General features: G+C 47.5%; 1 protein-coding gene across 1 annotated transcript in view; it reads right to left on the bottom strand.

The window, feature by feature from the left end:
- Positions 1-1,617: 1,617 nt before the first annotated feature.
- Positions 1,618-20,301, bottom strand: part of LOC144942729 (chloride channel protein ClC-Kb-like) — a 44,341-nt gene continuing 25,657 nt past the window's right edge. The window contains exons 12-23 of the mRNA XM_078869596.1: positions 20,122-20,191; positions 16,301-16,411; positions 13,848-14,061; positions 12,516-12,649; positions 10,624-10,832; positions 8,778-8,820; positions 5,446-5,519; positions 5,256-5,288; positions 4,868-4,906; positions 3,729-3,833; positions 3,109-3,195; positions 1,618-1,958 (exon numbers count right to left, since the gene is read on the bottom strand). Of these exons, the coding sequence (XP_078725722.1) occupies positions 1,758-1,958; positions 3,109-3,195; positions 3,729-3,833; positions 4,868-4,906; positions 5,256-5,288; positions 5,446-5,519; positions 8,778-8,820; positions 10,624-10,832; positions 12,516-12,649; positions 13,848-14,061; positions 16,301-16,411; positions 20,122-20,191 (1,320 nt within the window). The 3' untranslated portion in view covers positions 1,618-1,757. The remainder of the gene's footprint in view (positions 1,959-3,108; positions 3,196-3,728; positions 3,834-4,867; positions 4,907-5,255; positions 5,289-5,445; positions 5,520-8,777; positions 8,821-10,623; positions 10,833-12,515; positions 12,650-13,847; positions 14,062-16,300; positions 16,412-20,121; positions 20,192-20,301) is intronic.

A 20,301-nucleotide genomic window follows, 5' to 3' on the forward strand; every position in this document is an offset into this window, starting at 1 on the left:
ACTCTTTGGTTCTATCGGTCAAGTCACGTAGGTAGAAAAATAATAGATCACGACGTTTCGATCGCAACTCAAGCAATCGTCATCAGGTGGAGAGATCTGCCGTGGGACGAGGTTATATCGGCTTCGGCAGTAGGGGGGGAGAGAGGAGGTGGTGGGAGATCTCTCCAAGTGCTGCCGCGGGGTTCACTGTGGACAGGTTTTGAACTTTTTGGGCCTCACCTGAATTCATAATGGTTTAGAAAGCCCATAGACTGATTAATAATTATTATAATACCAAAGAAATCTACAGCAATTCGCAGCCCTTATTCAATCCACTGCTGGATGAAGGCTTTCCCACACTGTATCAGTCATTGGGGTTGTTTGACCATACTTCACCACGCGGCTCGAGTGAAGGTTGGTGATGGAAGTGTGGAGCCCATTCGCTGAATGTCAGCCGAGGCCAGAAATCAAACTTGGGTTGACCCGGGTTCATAGCACAGTGCGCTAACCACTGCGCCACCGTTCCAAAACCGTCGGCTGATGGACTAAACGTTTAATTTTTTATTGCGGACAGAAGAATGAAGGTTTAATTATTTGACTGAATGCTCAACAACACAATGGATGTAAATGGAACGGTTACACAGACGTGTAAAAACTATTTTTCAATCACTCTCTGTTCCTAAGTGACCTGGACTGCTTGGCGTGGCCGAACAATTTAGCAGGACGGCACGACCTCCTCAAACTAGACTCACCCCTAGCTTATAAGTTGGACTGGGCTGCAGGATGCTTGCGTGCAACGTAGCCCAGAAATATATTCGCAGGTGCAACTTTGCGCTCGCCCGCCTACGAACCTACGCTATCTCGCAAACGAAAAACATGCAAGGAGATTCTCCCCCCCACCGCCCCGCCTCACCCCCCCGCCGCCCCCAATTTCACCGACTGTTGCACCAAGCAGCACCACTGGCATCGGCAAGGGAGCGGTTCGCCCGATGGCGAACCGCTCCCTTGCCGGCGTCAAAGTGTTTACGGACTCGGCCAGATGGGTGCCCCTCCCGCAGCATCAGCAAAGGGAACTCCCACAGCTCGCGCCGTCCCTACCAAGCGAACCCGTCGCGTCGTCCGCCGGTGCGAAACCCGTCGTCGGACACAACCGCCTACACCGCCGAGCCCTGGAAAATGTAATTGACCCAGGTCTGCTATAAAGGCTACATACTATACGTGTATACGGTATACACACACACACAAAACAATTCAACTCCTAAACCGAATCTAAGGTCACCGAACGATCCGCAATGTGACTGTAGGGTCACCAACTCAACGCTGTCTGCCCCGCTGACTTGCGGGCAATATCCCCCACCCCCCGACATCCACCAAGCCTCCAGCAGCGGCTACTGGATGGCTGAATAACCTCCATATCCACGCGCGCGCACGCACACACGTACTGCACGTGACGTTGCGAATGTCACCTTGCCATACGAAACAAGAGAGAGAGACACTGATCCAGAATGTGGTCTCGCGTTGCCACACAAGCACAACTCGCGGCGTCGATGTGATGACTCTATACATGCAGCTGCCTTTACACAAAACACCCCCCCCCCACCACCACCTCCGATTTTTGTTTTACATGAAACTAAAGGCGTTTAACAGGATCCGATTTTAGTCCATTTTCTTGGTTCTTTTGGTAAAGTGACGTAAATAGAAAACAAAAAAAAGATGAAATAAAAATAATAAAATAAAAATCATACGCCGGTGCGAAACCCGTCGTCGGACACAACCGCCTACACCGCCGAGCCCTGGAAGGAGACTCTCCGATGGCGCGTTTCCGGCTCTGGAGAGATGTCGTCGCCGTCCTGCGAAGCTCCGCCCGGCCCCGACGAGTCCGCGCCGGGCACCTGAGCCGGCGGTTGGTCCACCTTGCTGTTCCGCCGCACAGTCCTCACGAAGTTCCCCTTCACCGTCGCCCCTACGGCCTGCTTCAGCTGCACAGGGCGAGGGACGACAGTGGAGGAAAGACGTTTCAGCAAACGTTGAGTGGAACCCGTGCCTGGGCGGCACGCGTCGTGAGCACACCTGACGAGAGGTGAGACGCAAAGCGAACGGCGGAGTGGAGACCCGAGAGGGAACGGGAAGAGAAGCGGAGGGTTGGCGGAAGAGACGATGGCAGCGAGACGAAATCTACGACTGGAGAGGGACGACTGAGTAAAGGGAATGGTGGAGTCCTTTGCCCTGCATTGCAGAATTACAGGCGGACGCCAACGAACAGAACGTTTGATACTCAAACGTCAAAGGCAATGATCGTTTGCGCAGGATGACAGAGGCTGACGTCCAAGGTTTTTACATTGGACGACACTCGTTAAGGATCCGCACAAACCCCCAATGAATTCTAGCAGCAGCGAAGGAGGAGGAGAAGTGACCTCGCTTATAGCGACAGTAGGAACAACATTGAGCAACGTCACACATTCAAAGTGTACTGAACGCAAAGTCCTAAATGAGACAAAGAGAGCCTTGAGGAATTCCTGGTCAATGAAAGGAACACAAAGACAAAGACCCCCCCCCCCCCCCATATAGCCTCATCAGACTGTTGGGGCAAGTGCCATTAGCGAGCACCTATGAAGGCTGGCACTGCGCGCAAGAGGGGGGGTGGGTATCCAGCGCCGCGCCCAGCCGCCTTCGTCTCCCCGGTGCCAATGTTTACACACCACACCAGGTGCTCATTTGAGGCTGTGTCGAACTAGGGAAGGCCCAGGACCGGTTTGGATATCGGTCGTCGGGTTTCGTAGCGTATCTCGTTGACCCCTAGACCACCGCTCCTGGACTAGACGACCGAAATGATCCTGCTACCACGAGGACCGGCGATGGGAGCTGTTTGGACGAACAACAAAGGTGCATATTCTTGGTTCTTTCGGTAAAGTCACGTAGAAGGGAAATAATAAAAAATATTTTATTATAAAATATAAATTGTATTTATATTTTATAAAAAATATTTTATTATTAAATATTAATTTTATTAATATTTTATAAAAAAATATTTTATTATTTCCCTTCTACGTGACTTTACCGAAAGAACCATGAATATGAATCCCCGCAGTCACGAAAGAAGCTTTACATCGAAACGAAGGTGCAGCTTACCTCCTTCAGGGACACAACGCCCACCAGTTTTCCGAGTGCCGTCACGTAGCAGATCCTCAGGCCCAGCAGATTGAAGAGGTCGTACACCTGCAAGGAGAGGAACGCAGCGTCAGCGAATCACTGCCGCCGTTGTGACACCGGTCCAAATATCGCCGCTTCTATTGCTACAAACCAAAAAAACCAAACCCCACGGATACATTCGCCGGTCTGCTCTTCTTGTCGTACGGCTGATGTGGACGCAGAGCAAGAACTGCAACATTTACATTCAACGTGGTCAAGCCCGGATAACCACGTCAGGAGCAGAGGAGTGTATCACTGTGATGTCTCCTGCATATTTGTGGATGGGGCCATTGCGTCGTTACATGTTATATAGTCTCTTCTGGATGACCACAGCCGCACACCGGAGACATTTCAATTTCCACATTTGTGCATCAGGTATCCGCATCTGCCAAGGTTTGTGCGGATTAGGGTGGACCAGTAACGACGACTTACCTATATAACAGGCGACGTTTAGGACCCCATTATATATTTAATCTTTGTTATATTCCTGCGACGATAGCCACGGTGCCTTTGCTGCGGCACGAGAACAACGCGCTGCCTGACCCTGATTGGGGACGCACCTTGTGCAAGGAGGCGGTCTGGATGATCCGGTACGGAGCGGGGTTTATGGTGACCCCGTCGAGACAGATGACCTGCTCCAGCTGCTGCCGTTCCCACTCTTCGATCTGCGGGGCAGCGCACGTTTGGGGGGGGTGTCAGTGTCAGTGGCCACGAGGGCGAAGCGATGCTCGTTTTAAAAGTATCAAAATAAAAAAAAGAAATATTTTACCAGGTAAGGCACGCTGAGCTACGTAGCTCAACGAAGTTGCTTGTGATGTGGAAATGAATAGCAGCCGAATACTCTAAATGCGTGTTGATTATAAATGTGGAGGTAAAAACCGGAGGACCCGGAGAATAATACACGCGACCACGGAGAGAACGTGCAAACTCCAAATATACAGGTGTCAGGGTCGGGATCGAACCCACGACCGCCTGTATACCAGGCGAGGTAGTTAACATCTCACCAGTTAACATCTCATTTTACAAACTAAAAAAAACTCAACTCCTGGGCCTAAGACTTTCTAACCCTGACCCTTCCCCCAAGTGAATTCAGGAGTCTGCGATCGTCATTATATTTAACATCACACATTTTAACTCTCGTTTAAATTTACAATCGAGTTTATTAAAACGTTTGCGCAATGTTTTGTTCCCCAATAATCATCTTTAATTTATTATTTCCAGCATCCTATTCGATTTCCATTTAATTCACATTTTTTTAAATCAATGTTTTTTATGTAACGGCTAGTGTGGGGTGTCGCAGTGGTCAGTGCGCTACGCTACAAGCCCTACAACCTGGGTCCGACTCCCAGCCGCGGATTTCGTCAGTGGCGAGCGATACCTAAACCGGTCCTGAAACCCACCATCCACAACCCCACACTGACCAGTGTGATGAAGTATGTGTCGTAAACATCGCCACTGGGGAAACAAAGGCGGTCGGGCGTGGTGCTGGCCACGTACCACTTTGTGTGCCGTGCCAAGCCTTCATAAGCGCTCGCAAACAGAACTTTCCCCAAAAGTCTGTTCAGGCTATATGGAGGATCTTTGTCTTTAGTGCACATTAAGGGAAGTCAAGCTGTCGTTGTGACCAGCGCCGAGTAGAAGAGAACACAGCACGAATCAGTGCAGCATTGCTGGGGCAGCCACTAATGATCCGTCTTACCTCCTCATCTGTCATGCTTTCCAAGATAGCGTGCCCATCCTGTGGATGAATTCAAAAGGCAACTTTTTAACGCTCAAATCATTTACTGTTAATGCAATTGCGTTGTCACACAAATGAGTCTTGAAACTCAATGAGGCTTTCTGGATAAACTAAATAAATAATAATGATTATTGGGGTGAGTGGTGGTGCAGTGGTTAGCACACCGTGCTTTGAACCCAGTGGCATGCCTTTTGATTCCTGGCCACAACCAACATCAGTCGTGAGTGATATTTAAACAGGTCCTGGGCCATCCGCTGAACAATGCTATTATAATTATTGGGATAAAGTAATATTCATATCATGAATATAAAGCTCTTATGAAGGTCAAGCATATAATTTTGGTTCTTACCCCTAATAGGAGTTTCACTTTCTTCGATTCAAACTGAAAAAGACAAACAGAGTTACATTACAAAAAACAACACTTGACCGGATTACGGAGCCACACACTTAAGCAGTCACACACTTAACCAATGAAGACTTCGCCAATTCAACAGTGCACGTTTGGGATAATGCGAGTGAGTGGCCGGGTGGATGTTCACCTGGTCGCTGGGCCTTGGAATGATGTCCTCGCCACTGAGGAGAACCATTGACCTCTTCTTTGAGCCACTCCTGTCTGCAAGGAAACGTACAGCGGTGATGATTTCACGGCCGATCGCGTTCCATACGGCCGGGTGAGTGAATCACTGCGTGTGGCTCTCGGGAAGTAACATTCATTCGATCATCTCGCCTCTCTCATCTCCTTCCATGCCCCCTCTCGTCCTCTTCATTCCCAATCTTCTCTCTGTCTCTCTCAGTCCTTGCACTCCTCCACCGGAATAAACTTCTCTTGTACATTGAGCAGCACTGCCCATAGACTCAACACTGCACCATAAACTAAACACTGCACCATAGACTCAACACTGCACCACAGACTCAACACTGCACCATAAATTCAACACTGCACCACAGACTCAACACTGCCCATAGACTCAGCACTGCCCATAGACACAACACTGCACCATAGACTCAACACACTGCCCATAGACTCAACACTGCCCATAGACTCAACACTGCACCACAGACTCAACACTGCACCATAAATTAAACACTGCACCACAGACTCAGCACTGCCCATAGACTCAACACTGCACCACAGACTCAGCACTGCCCATAGACTCAACACTGCACCACAGACTCAGCACTGCCCATAGACTCAACACTACCCATAGACTCAACACTGCCCATAGACTCAACACTGCACCACAGACTCAGCACTGCCCATAGACTCAACACTGCACCATAGACTCAACACTGCACCATAGACTCACCACTGCACCATAGACTCAACACTGCACCATAGACTCAACACTGCACCACAGACTCAGCACTGCCCATAGACTCAACACTGCACCATAGACTCAACACTGCACAACAGACTCAGCACTGCCCATAGACTCAACACTGCACCACAGACTCAGCACTGCCCATAGACTCAACACTGCACCATAGACTCAACACTGCATCATAGACTCACCACTACACCATAGACTCAACACTACCCATAGACTCAACACTGCCCATAGACTCAACACTGCACCACAGACTCAGCACTGCCCATAGACTCAACACTGCACCATAGACTCAACACTGCACCATAGACTCACCACTGCACCATAGACTCAACACTGCACCATAGACTCAACACTGCACCACAGACTCAGCACTGCCCATAGACTCAACACTGCACCATAGACTCAACACTGCACAACAGACTCAGCACTGCCCATAGACTCAACACTGCACCACAGACTCAGCACTGCCCATAGACTCAACACTGCACCATAGACTCAACACTGCATCATAGACTCACCACTACACCATAGACTCAACACTGCACCATAGACTCACCACTGCACCATAGACTCAACACTGCACCATAGACTCAACACTGCACAACAGACTCAGCACTGCCCATAGACTAAACACTGCACATAAACTCAACACTGCACCATAGACTCACCACTGCACCATAGACTCAACACTGCACCATAGACTCAACACTGCACCACAGACTCAGCACTGCCCATAGACTCAACACTGCACCATAGACTCAACACTGCACAACAGACTCAGCACTGCCCATAGACTCAACACTGCACCACAGACTCAGCACTGCCCATAGACTCAACACTGCACCATAGACTCAACACTGCATCATAGACTCACCACTACACCATAGACTCAACACTGCACCATAGACTCACCACTGCACCATAGACTCAACACTGCACCATAGACTCAACACTGCACAACAGACTCAGCACTGCCCATAGACTAAACACTGCACATAAACTCAACACTGCACCATAGACTCAACACTGCACAACAGACTCAGCACTGCCCATAGACTCAACACTGCACCACAGACTCAGCACTGCCCATAGACTCAACACTGCACCATAGACTCAACACTGCATCATAGACTCACCACTACACCATAGACTCAACACTGCACCATAGACTCACCACTGCACCATAGACTCAACACTGCACCATAGACTCAACACTGCACAACAGACTCAGCACTGCCCATAGACTAAACACTGCACATAAACTCAACACTGCACCATAGACTCAACACTGCACCACAGACTCAACACTGCACCACAGACTCAACACTGCACCATAGACTCAACACTGACACTGTACATTAAGCAGTCCCTTTCCTTCATCTCCTTCCATTCCTCTCTCAAAGCCTCACCTCTTCTCTATTGCCCATTCCCTTCCTCTTCTCTCCCCTCGCCCCTCCACTCATTCGCATCCCTCCCCTACCCTTTAGTGATCCATAAGTACCCTTCATCACTCAATCCTTGTACACCCCTGCCATCGAAATAATTCCATTCTGTCACCGTTTTGTCAGCTATGTCAAGCGCCTTGAGTGAAGATGCTCTATATAAACATACATTTTATTCGATTCATCAATTACAATTGATTATTTGATTAGTTTAGAATGTTTCGTCTTCCCCTCCCCCCAAATTTTGATAAATATAATCCGTGCGGATATATCGTAAATCAGTGCAATCCCCCCCCCCCCCCCCAATGTTTGAAGTGGATTCTATAGAGCTACTTCTGAAATTCCTTCAAGTGACCTCTGGTCCATACTGCACGGGGAAGAACTTTCCCACTGCGACCAATGTTCATTGCATGACGGTCAAACTGATATTTAAAAAATTTCCCCCAACTATAAATCGGCCCAATCAAGTGCAGTGATCAGTGACGGCACTTGAGACCATCTGCTCACTGTGCCTGAGAACCCGATTTAATCACAGAATTCAAACCCAGGATCTCATAATGAACGTTTTTGGGTCAGATCGCGTTATTTATAAATGTGTCGTAACCCTCCACCACCCGACATGGCCAAACAGTAAAACATGTGTCACGTTTTTCAAAGGACAAAATAATTCACTTCTTTAGCCCACCGGTGTGTTGAAGAGAGAATGAACAGCATTAAAAATTTGAGTACGACGTTTCACTGATTATTACAATCAGCTTCATCGGGCAAGAATGGTGAAGCTTTCCTGTTGCTTCCGGTCTTAAATAGATTGACCTGTGTTGATTTGCATGTATGTGTGTTGAAATTACTTTGCGCAGTACGTTGCCAACCCTGCTAATCGGAAGGCTAATCGGAGGCATGGGAAGGACAACAAACTAAACACAAGAAGCAGTTCTACATAAATGAGTTTTCAATCGAGATTTAAAAGTGCATAGCTCCAGTGGCTTCCTATTAAGGCCGGCACGGTTTACCAAGGCCTGTTAAGGTTGTCCCTGTCTCCCGAGTGCTGATGTGTACACACACACACTACACATCAGACGATGCCAATGACTGCCTTACCGTCCAACATGGACCTTTGCATCCTAATTTTGCCAGGCAAAAGCTGCAGGAAGAAAGAGCGAATGCAAGATTTAGTATTCAAAATATTATTGTTGTAATTTTACCACATTTTCTCCAGCGGATTTGCGCACAGGATTTACATTTTCTTAGGTTTTTTCGGTAAAGTCACGTAGGTAAAACATTAAAATTAATAAAAGTAAAATAACATAAAAAAAATCTCTCATTTACTTGATACAGCTGTCGTGGCTGTGACGGTTTCACCTGAAGACGGAAACTTGTGTTGCCTCCGAAACGTCGTGATTTTTATTTTATTTTACTTATATTAATTTTAATGTTTTACCTACGTGACTTTACCGAAAAAACCTAAGAATATGAATCCTTGCAGTCACGAAAGCTTCAAATCTAGGATTTACATTTATAACGACAATAATGATAATGGTCAAGTTTATGTCCTGCTCAAGTGAGCATTGAGGCAGTCCTCAGATCCCGTTTACAGCGCTGAGCCATTGCTGGAAACTCCTCGATAATATGGCGGAGGTGAATCTATCCATAAGATAACCACTGTTGACTTCCCCACAAACTGATACTTGTTTTTCTTTTTATCGATGATGGGCTGAATCAACCTCCCAACCACCAACCAGGATTTGAACTCACAGCCTTTTGCTTGTGAGCCACTTGCTCTACAGCTAAACCACCTCGCCAAGTTTACCTTTATCGTCAGATTGAGTGTCATAAACTCTTTCTGATGGCGGTACTAAGTATTTGGATTTTTAAAAATTCGCCTTTTCCACACGGACGTTAAGCCAGAGCGTGCCGTAGCAGCAGAGCGGTAGAGCATCAGCTGAGTTATACGATCAAAATGTTTTCTTTCACGTACCATTTTTACCACATTTGCATGCACTACATACACGTCACTAAACACATCCGCGCTCACCGCTACGCCGCCGCTCCCCAACTCAATACACAAACAAAACAATATCAACGATGACAACAACAACAACTATGGTATCAACATATACGAATATGTTTCACCCTTTCTGGCAATAAAACAGTTGTGTCACGGTGCTCAAACACCAAACAGAAACGTTTTGCGAGGAATCATGTCACTGCATTAACCGCACACACGGCACTCGCGGTGAACACGCAAACAAAACAACAACAGTAGATATAGGTTTTTACCCTTTCAATTGGTACAAAAACTGATACCTTTATACAACACAAGCAGTCAAAATGCAAACAAAAAGAAACAAATTTCGATTTAAAGCTTTCGTGACTGCAGGGATTCATCTCCTTGGTTCTTTCGGTAAAGTCACGTAGAAGGGAGATAATAAAATAATAAAAATAAAACATAATAAAATAATACAATTTTAATACAATTTTATAAATAAAACATCATAAAATAATACAATTTTAATACAATTTTATTATGTTTTATTTTAATTATTTTATTATCTCCCTTCTACGTGACTTTACCGAAAGAACCAAGAAGAAAAAAGAAACAACTCTGATGATGATAATGTATGTGCACTGTCCTTGAAGTTGATTGGTCCACACCCGAGACAGCTTTTCTTAGAGCCTAGTCTCACATGGTGTTGGACCAGATGACGCCAAAAGGCGCACAACTCAAAGACAACGCACCATCAGAGCATGAGAGCTCGGGGTAAACATTTACACCATTGGTACCTCATTTGCCAGTAAAACAAAATCTGATAATTGTTTTTTTTACCCTTTTATCTGGCAACACCAGGTAAGGCGCACAACTCAAAGACAACAACAACAACAACAGCAACAAAATCCTCACGGGCCCCGGCAGGCACGCGCGTGCACGAGCGTGCGAGCCGATTACATCGCTCCGCCTCCGCTGCGGACGTCCTCGCTTGGACGGGCAAGGGTAGAGCACCTCGTGCAGGTAGTCGTGTTGCTGCTCCTCGCCGCTCGCGTGCTCCGCCAGCAGCCGCCGCCGCAGGTGCTCGAGCCGGCGCTCCGAGCTCAGCTGGTCGCCCACCAGGCGGATGAGCTCCATGCGCTTGATGGAGCCCAGCAGCACGCGCGACTCTGCGGGTTGACGATGTGGGTGGGGGGGGGAGGAGGAGGGGGGGAGGTCAATAGGGGGTCGATAAGGCAGGGATATATAGGGGAAATGAGGAGGGATGGTGGTGAAGATGTATGGGGGAAATGAGAAAAGATGGTGGTGAGGGATATATAGGGGGAATGAGGAGGGATGTGGCAGGGATATATAGGGGAAATTAGAGATGGTGGCAGGGATATATAGGGGAAATGGAGAGAGACGGTGGTGATGGATATATAGGGGAAATGAGGAGAGACGGTTGTGAGGGATATATAGGGGAAATGAGTAGAGATGGTGGTAAAGATGTATAGGGGAAATGAGGAAAGATGGTGGTGAGGGATATATAGGGGAATGAGGAGAGATGGTGGCAGGGGTAAATAGGGGTTAATTAGGAAAGAGAGTGGCGCACGCATGTGCAGGTAACAATGTATGGCTTTATTTTGGTGATTTCGAAAAGTGTATTGGTTTAGCCATGTTTGTTTGTTGTAGTACAGAGTTAGACTGATGGCCTTAATCTAAGCTGTCTTGTGGTTGTTGTTGTTGTTTGACTTGCATCCCACTGGGATTTTTGCACACAGTGTTGGTGTACGGTGTTTTTTCTGCAATGTTTTGCTGTCTTTTCTTGGATTTTCTGTTTGCACTTAGTCACATATTCACTTTAAGATGTTTTTTGTTCATGTTTTTGTTTTTTGTTTGTTGCGGTTGCACCCGATTCAAGAGCTGAATGGCTCACAGGGCTATACCTAATAAATGAACTTGAACTTGAACTTGGTGGAGGGATCTTAAACCTTACAAATTCACGCCTTTTGGCATCCTCTGGTCTAACACCGTTTTGAGACGAGGCTCAAAAGAAAGCTGTCTCTGGTGTGGACCAATCAGTTTCAAGGACAATGCGTATATTATCAAAGTATGTTTTTTTTTTCGATTTAAAGCTTTCGTGACTGCAGGGATTCATCTTCTTGGTTCTTTCGGTAAAGTCACGTAGAATGGAAATAATAAAAATAAACATTAAACATAATAAAACATTTTATTATGTTTAATTTTTATTCTTTTATTATTTCCATTCTACGTGACTTTACCGAAAGAACCAAGAAGAGTATGTGTTTTGTTTGCATTCTGACCACAAGCATTGTGGCTAATGCAGACATGATTGCTTGTAAAAGGTTTCAGTTTGGTGTTTTAACAACTTAACACCTGTTTCGTTGCCAGAAAAAGGAGAAAACCGATTGTCATACAAATCAGTTCAGATCGTTCGGTGCGGCCCAAGCCAAACATCACGAATCTCACAACCGTTGCTGCGAGAGAAACCCACGCACAACACGCGTCACGGCGGCGCCGCTCGCCTGCTCAGCGAACGCCAACCAGAGGTCGCAAACGGGTTTTGATTCCTTACCCGTACCCGTACCCGGCCGCACCAGGGTCGCAAATGGGTACTTGTACCCGTACCTGGTCGGGTACGGGTTCCCGTTCCCTACCCGTACCCTACCCGAAATGAGTGACAAACGGTTACTCACCAGTGACTCACGGCCTACCCGTACCCGTACACGGCCGCACCAGGGTCGCAAACGGCTACCCGTACCCGGCCGGGTACCCGGCCGGGTACGGGTAGCCGGGTATCGGGTAGGGTACGGGTATCGGGTACCCGGTTGCGACCTCTGACGCCAACGCACCGTTGGAGTCGACCAGGGGGAAGACGCGGATTTTGGTTTTCATCAGCAGGTCTTTCACGTCCTTGTAGGTGCTCTCCTTCGTCACGTACTTCACGTCGGTCGTCATGAAGTCCTCAGCCATCACGTCGTGAGATCTGCGAGGAAGTCACACGAAGCGTCTTGGCCGAGCAAAGCCCCCCCCCAACAAGTGATGGATCTTCTCCGTCGAGGCCTCGTCGGCCAGCAGACAAACAGGGGCAGGGAAGTGGTCGTACATATCACAAGCTATACGTGCGCGTGCGTGTTTTTTTAAAAGTCAATTACAGTAAAACCTTGGATTGCGAGCATAATTCGTTCCGGAAACGTGTTTGTAATCCAAAGCACTCGTATATCAAAGCACTCGTATATCGGTTGTGATCACGTGACGCTCGGCAGACAAAGTGTATACACGTACTACTTGTATTGCAAGACCTCGCTCGTTTATCAAATTAATATTTATTTAAAAATTTTGCTCGTCTTGAAAAACACTCGCGGACCAAGTTACTCGCAATTCAAGGTTTTACTGTATAACAATAGTATCTTTAAAAAAAAAATTTGGGGATGCTAGGCGAAATGCAGCTCTTCAGGAGCGGTTGATGGTTTTTGCACGATGCACGAGGCTGAGTGATTTTTGTGCACGTTATCTGCGCACTATTTGACGTTCTGCGCACACTTTTTGGTAACTCCTCTACACGAGTCCAGGCGTGCTCAGTCACCGCGTGCCACGGTAGGGACAGCTGCTACTGGGGGTGCCCCTTCAAACGGCGCTTTACCAAAAACGAATAATTATTCGGAGGATGAGCTGGTGGCCGCGATCAACGTCTGTTGGGGCGAGGTTCAGCAAGTTGCCAGGAACAGGAAGAAGTGGAGGCAACTCATTGTGGTCTTAAAACCCACAAGGGATGAAGATCCTTTACTCCTAATTAACTACAATGAGATCTATTGTTATCTATAATTATTATAATAGGAGCTAATGATTAGTATGATGATATTGACACCGTACGGCGCATTATCCTACTGATTATTACAAGAATAACAATAATTCTAATAGGTATCGGTAATTATTATTATAATAATGAATACAATTTAAGAACAGTAATACATAACGATTATAATTCGTAAGCGCATCATACGTATTATACGCGTAACAATTATGACCCAACACGATCTTAACTATTATTAAGAGGCACTATATGACAACTATTTACAATAATAACTTTCGTCATAAAACATATTAAAAAATAACGATGACATCATTGTGATGTGCAGTCAGGGAGGTGGTGGTGGTGGTGGGGGGGGGAGGGTGCCCCTTACTCTGTCTTGCCCATGGCGAGCATGGGCATGAAGGGCAGCTTCTTCACGATGATGATGCCGTCGAAGAAGGACGGCTGCAGCCGCTGGCTGATGGCGTTGGCGATCAGCACCGCGATGAGCACGGGCAGGATGTGCGACATCTGCCCGCTCAGCTCGAACACGAGCACGGCCGTTGAGAGCGTGTGCGTCACCGCCCCCGAGTACGCCGCCGCGCCTGCGGATCAGGGAGATGGTCAAATGCCTCGCCCGGTATGCGGGAGGTTTCCTGCCTTAAGTTCTACCCACCCAGCAACACAGCAAGGGGCTGTTTCTTCCTCACCTGCTTTTCTGCTTCTACCATCTACATAAACAAAGGCTCAGTTAAATTTCGATTTAAAGCTTTCGTGACTGCGGGGATTCATCTTCTTGGTTCTTTCGGTAAAGTCAGGTAGAAGGGAAGTAATACAATAATAAAATTACACGCAATAAAAGAATAAAAATAAAACTTTATTAAATTTCGATTTAAAGCTTTCGTGACTGCGGGGATTCATCTTCTTGGTGCTTTTGGTAAAGTCAGGTAGAAGGGAAGTAATACAATAAAAAAATTACACGTAATAAAATAATAAAAATAAAACTTTATTAAATTTCGATTTAAAGCTTTCGTGACTGCGGGGATTCATCTTCTTGGTTCTTTTGGTAAAGTCACGTAGAAGGGAAATAATACAATAATAAAAATAAAACATGATAAAATAATTCTCACGGCTGCTTGCGTTGTGGCCGAAACGTCGTGAGAATTATTTTATAATGTTTTATTTTTATTATTTTATTATTTCCCTTCTACGTGACTTTACCGAAAGAACCAAGAAGATAAAAGGCTCAGTTCCATTAGCAGCAGACGCACCTTAACAACTCTGGCACCTCCCAGCTCAACCAGTCTACACAACATAGGCTCATTCCTAGCAGCAGCCTCAGCCGCACCAACCTCACAATAATAAAAAAAAAACTCCGATCCAGGGGCCTACCCTGGCTCCTCCCCCCTCAACCAGTATATATACAAGGTCGGGTCTCTTGGAATTTCTCTTAACTTGATACAGCAATCGTGCTGTGACGGTTCCACCTGAAGACGGAAGCTTGTGTTGCCTCCGAAACGTCGTGATTTTTAGTTTACTTTTATTAATTTTAATTTTTTTACCTACGTGACTTTTACCGAAAAGAGTATGAATCCTTGCAGTCACAAAAGCTTCAAATCTAGAATGCGCGAGGTCGTCGAGGGTTTCGAGCCCAACGCTGACGTCTTTCGCACCGTAGGCAAAGGGGCCGTGTGGGAATTGGGCCGCGCGACATCTGCTGTGTATCTGGAGTTCGCGTGTCCTGGTTGGCTGAGGTTCAAGCCTAATACGACTGAGGTGTTGGTGGTGAACCCTGATGGCTCAGGAGTGTCCAGGTGACGATCTCAGACTGCGGTGGCCACGGTGGCGAGATGTTAACTACCTCGCCTGGTGTGCAGGAGGTCGTGGGTTTCATCGCGGCCCTGATGTCTGTATATTTGGAGTTTGCATGTTCTCCCCGTGGTCGTGTGGATTTTTCTCAAGATCCTCTGGTTTATCCCCTCTACATTTTGAATAGAAATGCGTTTAGAGTGTTTAGCTGCTGTCAATTTCAATGTGATAAGCCACTTCGCTCAGCTATCATTTGTGGCCAGGTCGCTTCTGTAAAAGAGCTGCATATAGTTCAATGGGCCTTACCTGATAAAGTATAAATAGTTTCGTTAAGTCAGGATGGAGTGGTGAGGGCACGCAGCGTGAGTACTTGCAGCAAATGAACCACAATACCTCACCGATCTCGTCAAGGACAATAAACCATCACGTAAACTCTGGTCATCCTCACCAATAGCGGAGCCAGGATTTTCAGGTAGGGGTGGAAACCCCTCCAGCAATGAAAAATGATAGAAGAGTTGTTAGTAAGTAAGGACTTGTCCCTTGCCTTTTATTCGACGCGTGTGCGGCGATGACACAGCCATCGATCGAGGATCGAATTCGAACCGCGCTGTGTGATTGGCATCGCGCTCGCTGAAGGTGATGATGCCTTCAGCGAAGTCTTGTACTGTATACGCAACTGCGCACAATTCTGTGAGTCGCTTAGAACTGCTTTGCCGTTACTTATTGCCAATTATGGACTCAGACTATTGTGCTATCATCTCATAGAGTCCCTGGCACATAATAATATGCTACACAGTGGCAGTGGGGGTCGCAAAATGCCGATTTATTACGAATAAACCCCAATGATCCGATCGAAATTAGGGATTTTGATCGGATCATCGAAATTAGGATTTCGATATAGTGAGAGAGAGAGAGAGACCCGGCCAATTGTGTCAGATTGTCCCTTAAGAAATGTAGATGCTGGGAGAATATCCAAGTAACCATTGACTTGTGGCGTTTCACCTGGCCGACGCACGCACGCGCGTACGTACGCACCTGCCAGCGCGTAGGCGGACGGGTGGATCAGAATGGTGACTCCTTCGGCGATGATGCCATCTGGAAACATCTTGGCCATGAGCTCTCCATAGAGCCGCCCGAGTCCGGCACCTGGCGCACAGGAGCAGTAAGAGGAGTGGCGCGCTGAGTTCGGAATCATTGCTGAATCATCGCTTCTTCTTGGTTCTTTCGGTAAAGTCACGTAGAAGGGAAAAAATTAAATAATAAAAATAAAACATAATGAAATAATTCTCACGACGTTTCGGCCACAGCGGCAACAGCCGTCCTCAGGTGAAGAACAGGTCTGTCGGAAAGACAGCGTCTGAATGAACACCACCAGGCTTGGAAGCGTATATTTAAGCTGGGTTGGAGGGGGAAGAGCGCCTTGACACAAGTAGTGACTAATCCCATATCTGCATTTCCCATAAATATGCTAAATTCCTCTTGATATGCAAATTCATTTGTCAAGGCGCTCTTCCCCCTCCAACCCAGCTTAAATATACGCTCCAAGCCTGGTGGTGTTTCATTCAGACGCTGTCTTCCCGACAGACCTGTTCTTCACCTGAGGATGGCTGCTTGCGTTGTGGCCGAAACGTCGTGAGAATTATTTTATAATGTAACATTTTTATTATTTTATTATTTCCCTTCTACGTGACTTTACCGAAAGAACCAAAAAGATGAATCCCTGCAGTCACGAAAGCTTTAAATCGGAATCATTGCTTGTATAAGGGGCGGTGGACCACCGCCAAGCGGTAGCACGTTCGCCGCTTGCTGCAGAGGTTCGCGGTCTGATTCCCCGGTGTAACTCTGCGGTGCGTATTGACCAACCAAAGAGCGCATGCCGTGTGATCCAAAGCGGACGTTAAAGATTCTCTGACGTCTTTCGCAGGAGTGGGTCATTTCAGTTTCAGTTCCCTGTGAGCCATGCGGCTCTTGACTCGGGTGCAACCGCAAGAAAACAAAAACATGAACAAAGAAACATCTTAAAGTGATCTTCTTGGTTCTTTCGGTAAAGTCACGTAGAAGGAAAATAAATAATTCTCTCTGTGAAAATAATTCTCTCTGTGAGAATTATTTTATTATGTTTTATTTTTATTATTTTATTATTTTCCTTCTACGTGACTTTACCGAAAGAACCAAGAAGATGAATCCCTGCAGTCACGAAAGCTTTAAATCGAAATCTTAAAGTGACTACATGCAACAGAAAAATCCGGTGTCCTGGTCCACGTTCATTTGGAATCTACATGCAGTAGCAATCATCGAGTTCCCCTCCCTCCCCCCCAACTGCGGACACTTGGCAGGACCCTCCTGAGAAAGAATCGTGAGACTCGGTGAGGCTTTTAATGGTAATCGAGCGCGATAAATACATATAAGAATTCTAGATTTGAAGCTTTCGTGACTGCAAGGATTCATATTCTTAGGTTTTTTCGGTAAAGTCACGTAGGTAAAAAATTAAAATTATTAAAAAATAAAATAAAATCACGTGTTGCCTCCGAAACGTCGTGATTTTATTTTATTTTACTTTTTATTAATTTAAATTTTTACCTACGTGACTTTACCGAAACAACCTAAGAATACATATAAGAATGTCTGCTTAGGTGTGCGCAGTTGTGATGTACAGCTGCCCGAGTTGATTTCAGTTAAACAATTGTTTAAACCTGCCGGGGTCTCCCTGGGGAATCCTAGCGTACGTGCGCAATGATCTCTGCCAGACGCGAGCGACTGGGTCTGCCGAGCGGGATATTGTCCCCCCCCTAGCCCCCCATCTCTGGCTGGAAGGGGGACAATGCGAGGGGTGATGCCTGCTTCAAGAACAATGGGCACAGAGAGCCCCCCTCCCCCCTTGCTCGCTGTGGGAGGCTGCGCTCTGCAGTGCGCGGACTTCATGTGACGGGGGCAGGGGGCCCCATTGTTGACTCCCGATATTTGACTCCAACTCGCTAGCGATGTGTTCAACGTGCGCACGCACTGTTGTTGAACCTCTTTCGCGCACCGTACGTAGTCGCCCCGCGCTAATCGATGGTGCTGGGGAAGGACAATCATCATCAGCCATGATCTATTCACTGCTGGATGAAGGCCTCCCAAAGACGCTACGTCCCTGGCAGTATTCATGGGGTTGTCTCCCATCCAAGTTTATAACCAGGCTCAGCCCTGCTGAGCTTCCGAGATTCTGACGAGGCTGGGTGCACTCGTGGCCACGTGGCCACCGTAGGGTCATCACGGCGCCTGCCGCACTGGCCTCGACCATCCACAGTGACGCGCGCGGGCGGCCCGCTCGCTCGCCGATGGCGTTGTGACGCAGGAGGTTCACGACTTCACTTTCGGAACAGCGACCACGTTCATGAATCCACATCTGGGCTCTTGAGCCGTTACAACGGCGTCGGGCACTCGTGAGTTGGGTGGATCGATTTTCTTTCTTTCGGTGCCGCCATTCAAAGATCTTGACGCTGTGTGAATCCCGACAAACCGCAGTAGCGGAGCCATCCGTTCTAGGAAGCGTTCCGCCCTGGCGCGTTCAGTGGATCAGGATTGAGCGGTGTCGCGCACTTCTACCCCGACCGAGGTGCAGGAAGGGGAGAGGGGGGCGTTTGCTTGGTAACCAAACCAGGATCCCAAATTTAGCACGGGTGACTACGCATAATGCATACATCTCATACCGCCCGCAGCTGCACTCCCACCGCGGCCTGGATGCCACCTTCTTTCTGTACTGCCGTGAGCACACGAAGCAAAGATCCCCCTTGAAGCCTGAACAGAATTTTGGGGGCAAGTGCTGTGAGCGAGCACCTATGAAGGCCGGCACGGCACACGTGTGGGTGGGTGGCCAACACCACGCCAAGTCACCTTTGTCTCCCTAGTGGCGATGCTCACAACACCGCACCAGGTACTCATTTGAGGCTGAGTCGACCTACAGGGAGGCCCAGGACCGGTTCAGATAATCGCCACTGGTGTCGGCCACGAGCAGGAACCGAACTCGGCTCGCTGGGTTCGCGGCGCAAGCGTAGCGCTAACCATTGCGCCACCGCTCCCTTGAGCACACACTCGGAGACGCGCGCGCCGTCGTTCGTCTGCTCAGGAAACCCAGCCCCACCAGGCACCACCCTGGACGGCGAGTGTCCTCTCACCCCCCGCTTGTAATTGACAATGAAACAATGAGCGACCACAGTTTATATAGAGCGTCTTGAGATGTGATCAAATTTACACCCTGTATAAATCCACATCCTCTTTCAATCAGACGCACTCACGCAGAGATATCCACAGGCTCACACACACACAGAGAGCAAGGGACTCATGAAGCGAGCTAAAGGCTCAACAACGCACAGACCCAAAGACTCGGCTCGAGTCCGATGCCTGCCAGCCTGCCCGTCTGCCCGTCTCTCTCGAACACAAAACAAAAAACATCGATTCCACTTTAAAGCTTTCGTGACTGCAGGGATTCATCTTGTTGGTTCTTTCGGTAAAGTCACGTAGAAGGGAAATAATAAAATAATAAAAATAAAACATAATAAAATAATTCTCACCTGAGGACGGCTGCTTGCGTTGCAGCCGAAACGTCGTGAGAATTATTTTATTATGTTTTATTTTTATTATTTTATTATTTCCCTTCTACGTGACTTTACCGAAAGAACCAAGAAGATCGATTCCACTCGTTATGCAGAGAGAGAGAGAGCGCGTCTTGAGTTGTCGCCGTCACGGCATTACTCCGCAGCGTATCGCGATCACATCCTCGGTGCGCTCCCCCCGCCGAACGCGAGCGAGGTTTACAGCGAGGGTCGTGCTAGACAATGGCGCGGGTCGCCTCCGAGGTCACCGCGTGTACTCACCGTACACAAACACGGGCAGGAAATAACCAGCGGGAACAGGCAACGTGGTGGCGAGGATCAGCATGAAAAACTGTTGGGAGGGGAGGGTAGAGAAAGGCACACACATGCTCGTTTAGTGCAGTTATACATTGTGATCGATTGTCATAGACGGTTACAATCATTGACAGGCCTTTGCCAATA

This window comes from Lampetra fluviatilis, chromosome 28 (genome assembly GCF_964198595.1).
Source record: "Lampetra fluviatilis chromosome 28, kcLamFluv1.1, whole genome shotgun sequence".
NCBI classification, from domain to species: domain Eukaryota; kingdom Metazoa; phylum Chordata; class Hyperoartia; order Petromyzontiformes; family Petromyzontidae; genus Lampetra; species Lampetra fluviatilis.